This window comes from Sinocyclocheilus rhinocerous, unplaced genomic scaffold, assembly GCF_001515625.1.
Source record: "Sinocyclocheilus rhinocerous isolate Xijiao unplaced genomic scaffold, SAMN03320098_v1.1 scaffold828, whole genome shotgun sequence".
Taxonomy (NCBI): domain Eukaryota; kingdom Metazoa; phylum Chordata; class Actinopteri; order Cypriniformes; family Cyprinidae; genus Sinocyclocheilus; species Sinocyclocheilus rhinocerous.
In genome coordinates, this window is record NW_015634025.1 from 399,360 (window position 1) to 404,436 (window position 5,077).

The 5,077-nt window shown below is 40.4% G+C and overlaps 1 protein-coding gene across 1 annotated transcript in view; it reads left to right on the forward strand.

Annotated features, from left to right (window-relative positions):
- Positions 1-2,753, forward strand: part of pklr (pyruvate kinase L/R) — a 14,957-nt gene extending 12,204 nt beyond the window's left edge. Inside the window, exons 8-9 of the mRNA XM_016559005.1 lie at positions 2,494-2,590; positions 2,647-2,753. Coding sequence (XP_016414491.1) covers positions 2,494-2,590; positions 2,647-2,753 — 204 coding nt within the window. The remainder of the gene's footprint in view (positions 1-2,493; positions 2,591-2,646) is intronic.
- The last annotated feature ends 2,324 nt before the right edge of the window (positions 2,754-5,077 follow it).

The window sequence follows — 5,077 nt, forward strand, 5'->3', positions numbered from 1 at the left end:
CTGCATATAATAGACAATATAAAAATCCATAGTTTTTTGTCATTTAGCCTTCAGTTACCTTCAACTGAAACCCATTTTACATTTGTAAGTGTTGAATGTGTTAATTCTTGGCAACATACTATCTAAAACTGAATGAGTCATTACTTTATAGAACATACAATAGAAAAAAAATAGGGTCCCCTTTGCAGAAATTGAATTGGAACCTTGATTGAAATTGCTCTTCAGTGGGTGGGGGTTGGATGTAGATGGTGGCTGATGCCAGGGATCAACAAAAATGCCAACATACATGGCCTTTGGTTACTATGCAAGCTTGTTTCTGTCACAGAATAAAAAAGTAAAAACAGTAACTGTGACCTTTTTATCTCACAATTCGGACTTCTATTATTGGAATTGCAAGTTTACGTCTTGCAATTAAGACTTTATCAGAATTGTGAGATAAAGTCACTATTACCCTTACCCTTTATATTCCATGGCAGAAATAAGCTTTCATAGGTTCCACATGTGGGGAAAAACAAACAAACAAACAAACATAAAAATGCACAGTCCAACACACATTCTCACTTCTCTCCCATACCTCTTCTCCCTTTTTCTGATCCAACTACTTCTCTACCTCCTACAACTATTCCTCTCCCTCTCCCAGGCATTTTTCTCTCTCTCTAATTCTGTGTTGTTCTGAATCCACAAAACCAATTCAAAGAGGTCTTTTTTTACAATCATTGGTGGTCGGGCCCCCCAGCGAACATCGTTCTGGGCCCCTCTCAACCGCTGGGCTCTCAAACTCTCCTCCACGTCATGGCCAGGGTAAAGCCTACCTCGTCCAAAAATATGAATGGTTTTCATCAGCTTCCAGCTCTATCACCCTCTAAAAGGACCGTTATTGTAGGAAAAACAAATACTGATAACAATGATATAGATTTTTTTTCTCCTAACAACAGGCATCTTGAAACTGATCATACCTGATCATACTCAGTCCTCAGTTGCTTCACTTTCATAATCTAAACATTTAATATTTGTCATAATTTTCCATAAAAACTATGCTTCAAGAGTAATGCAACAGTTACGTAGCATTTTGAGCAGTTGTATCAGTTGATAGTTAGATCATTGTAATGAAACGAATAGACACTCAATTCAGATGTAATGTGTGAGTGCATTGTGAAATAGTAATGCTCTGATGTTAAGTTGTGTCATTTTGAACTGGTGATTTTAGTTCAGTGAACAACAGATCTTTGGTTCATGTGTATTGTATCCAAGCATTTGGAAAAACTGTGCATTTTGATCATCGGTTGTGAATTTTGTGTCTAGAGTTTTGAAAAATGACATGAATGTTCTGTTATTAGTGCAAAAATGATTGTAAAAAAACTGTAATGTAATGGAAAGAGCTTCAACAACAGACTATTCCTCCAACTGAGACTGGAATCAGCTATTTCTAAATATTTCAGTGGTCTGTTACTTAAAAATGCTTATCAGTTGTTACAATATTTTATACAGAGAGATTTTTTCAATACCTTTGAGCTGCTGTTGTTGCAGAAGTAGAAGCTTTATACTATATTTAAGGTTTGGAACATTAGGTCTTCATTTCTGACATGCTGTGTTTAAACAATAGTAAATAAGACTAAAAACATCCATGATTTTGGTTTTGGGTAAGCTTGTATGAAAAGAAAATGTAAGCATTTTAGAAACATGATAATTGACTGAATATTGTGTGAAAACAATGTGAATTGTGTTAATGGTAAGGTCACAACAGACGGATGTTGTGCTAATTGTGTTTAGAGTTTTGAAAATGTGACTAGAGATTGGACAAAAGATATTATAAATAGTTTTTTTATAATACTTATTTTTATTTAATATTTATAATATTTAATTTAAAATTAAATAAAATTTAATTTTGACAATTTTCAAAGGCCTTCAGGATATTTCTGCTACTAGTTTATGTACAGAAACTATTGGAAATTTAATTTAATATTTATATAAATATTATAAATGTATATATGTGTAAATATAATATGTAAATTTATTTTATTCTATATTTAACTTATAAATAAATGTATAAGGATAATTTAAATCTGATGTATTTAATATGTATAATAATATATCTAAATATACCTAAAATATGTAATTAAAATTATATAAATTCTATTTAAAATAATATTTCATTAAAATAACATTTAAAATTAGTTAATTATATAAATAAAATAGTTACAATTATATAAATTCCCTAAGTTTCTGTAACTGAATGTTCTTTAAGTTTTTAACTTAAAGAAAGAATTTACATGACCTTTCTATTCATTTGTGATTATAGGAATTTCATACTTTTTTACATAGTTTTTCCATGAAGTATAGAAATCAGTTTTTTAAATTTCCTTCATACGTCCCAGTTTCCAAGAACAGGTATTTCTGACAGCTGATGTTGAGTGTGTTGCAGCGCTGCATCGACACACACACACGACCTGATTCAGTGTGTGTGTGTGTGTGTGTGTGTGTGTGTGTGTTCAGATGCTGGAGAGTATGGTCCATCACACGCGTCCCACCCGTGCAGAGAGCAGCGATGTGGCCAATGCGGTGCTGGACGGAGCCGACTGCGTCATGCTGTGTGTGTGTGTGTGTGTGTTTGTACAGTATGTGTGTGTAACATATGTCTGTGTGCAGGTAAAGCGCGGGGTTTCTTCACAGCGGGTGATATGGTGATCATCGTCACCGGCTGGAGTCCTGGATCTGGACACACAAACATCATGAGGGCGGTCACTGTGCCCTGATCCACAGCCTCTGATTCGCCAGAGTCACTGATTGACAGTTCTGTGCTAATTAGCTCTCATTATGTGTGTGTGTTGATTTCTCCTTCACTTACACCCTTCATTTGTGAATCATTTCTATAGAAATAAATGAATGAAATAAGCCACTTGTGCTGTTTTTATTTTCCTGTGATGATAAACTGCAAACACACAGTTCCTCCTCATGCTGAGAACAGACAGACACCTGATTTTTAACACTGTTATTTTGTTATGACATTAAAATGGTACAAAGGGAAACTATCAAAAACTAACCAAACTCTGTTAGTACAATAAAAATAAATAAATAAACAGATAAATCAAAAAACGTCTTAATGCTGGATTAGTTTCAGTTTTTGTCTTCTCCAGATGTTAACTGATGGACTGGAGTGCTGTGGATTACTTGTGGATTATTGTGATGTTTTTATCAGCTGTTTGGACTCTCATTCTGACGGCACCCATTCACTGCAGAGCATCCATTGCTGAGACACTGATGCAACGCTACATTTCTACAAACCAGATGAAGAAACATATAAAGGTGAAGCAGGAGTCAGAGCTTCCATTAAAGCTTTTGCCTTTGACAATGATGTGACTGATTGTTCACTTAGATGCTTTTGGAGCAGGTATGTAATGTAGAGTTAGTTTGGTCTATCTCATATTTATCTGTATAGAGCTGTTCGCATTGTTTCAAAGCAGCTCTACAGGCAATCATGATCTTAGTGTTTATAATATCCTAATATCTTCATGCCTTACTGTATCATTTATCAGATCAGAGCTGGACAATAATATAGTTACATTTTGTCATAGACTTATATAGAATGTGACTGTGAAAATGATCTTAAGTGTGTCTGAAGTTCCAGCTCGAGATGAGAATATATATATAAACCTCCTCTGATGAATTCATCATGTGTGTTTGAGCTTTTGCATCCTTCATTATTTATGAAAAGCTCTTTCTAAGAGTGAGATCATTTATTGATATCCAGATCGGATGTGAATATGAGGCTGTTTGTGTATCTGGCTCTCATTATGATTGCGAATTTCTTAATTGGCTTTAGCTGTTCAGTGTCAGAGAAACAGACATCAGTGACTAACAGCTGTCTCTCTCTCTCTCTCTGTCTCTGTCTCTCTCTCTGTCTCTCTCTCTCTCTCTCCTCCCGCCTCCGTGTCGTCATGGTGACGCGCCGGTGACTCGCACTCATACCTGAGCTGCAGAAGTGCGGACTGGAGCCGGTGACTGATGCTGCTGATGCTGATGCTGCCATGGCAACAGACCTTCACGCGCTCACACATTGATTTCATGTTTATTTAATACCACGTTCGTCTTTCCCTTCACGCGGGATCCGGGATCCGACGCTGCGATCGCGTGAAGCTCAACAAGTGACAGTGATGAATGCGAAGGAGCGACGCGAGGCGCGCTGGATAAACGCCTGATAATCGTGCGTTTAAAGGGGGCAGAAGAATCACGCGCGTCTGACAGCAGCTCCGGTGCGTTTCTCATCCGTCTCTCCTGTTGCGCATCTGATGATGATGATGATGATGCGCCTTCACACGTCTGACTGACCGGTGTGTGTGTGTGTGTGTGTGTGTGTGATTGGCAGATGAATGTCCTGTATCTGTGTCGCTCCTTCACATCGTTCTTATATAAGCGCGTCTGTTGAGCACGAGACATCACCGTGACAACCAGAGGCGGGAATCACGGAACCCGTGACCGTTCGGAGATGCTGGCCGGTGTCGGAGCGGCTCGGAGCGCCTGGGCCTCAAGGACACGGAGAAATGAGGAGAAATGACGGACGGCGCGTGAAGACGAGCGCGTCAAGGACGAACGGGGCGTCAGCGACGCGCGCTAATTCAAGGGCGTTCGAACGCGATGAGGAGCCGTCGGAGGGCAGCGCGGCGGGGCGAGGCGTCCTCCGGAGGAAGCGTGAAGGAGAATCTGTCCTTTTACCGGCACTGAGGTCAAACTGACCGTGAGCTCGTTCTTCAGCGTAATGACAGATCAGAGACAGAACAGACCCGTGCTTATCTGACAGAAGAGCAACAACAGGTCACTGTGTGCGTGTGTGTGTGCTTGTGTGTGTGTGTGTGCGTGCGTGCGTGTGTGTGCGCGCTCTTGCTGCTGGGGCTGGCATGGATGGTGGCACCGGGGCTTCCGCGGGCACGGACCCTCGCCCCGCCCGGAACGGGGACTCTAAGCGGCGCAGTAAGAGCAGCCTGCCGTCTCCCGGTTACCGTCTCTCCCAGGCGTCTCTGGAGGGCGACCGCGGGGAGCCGCTGCCCGGGCGCCGCCGCCTCTCCATCATGAGCTCCACGCG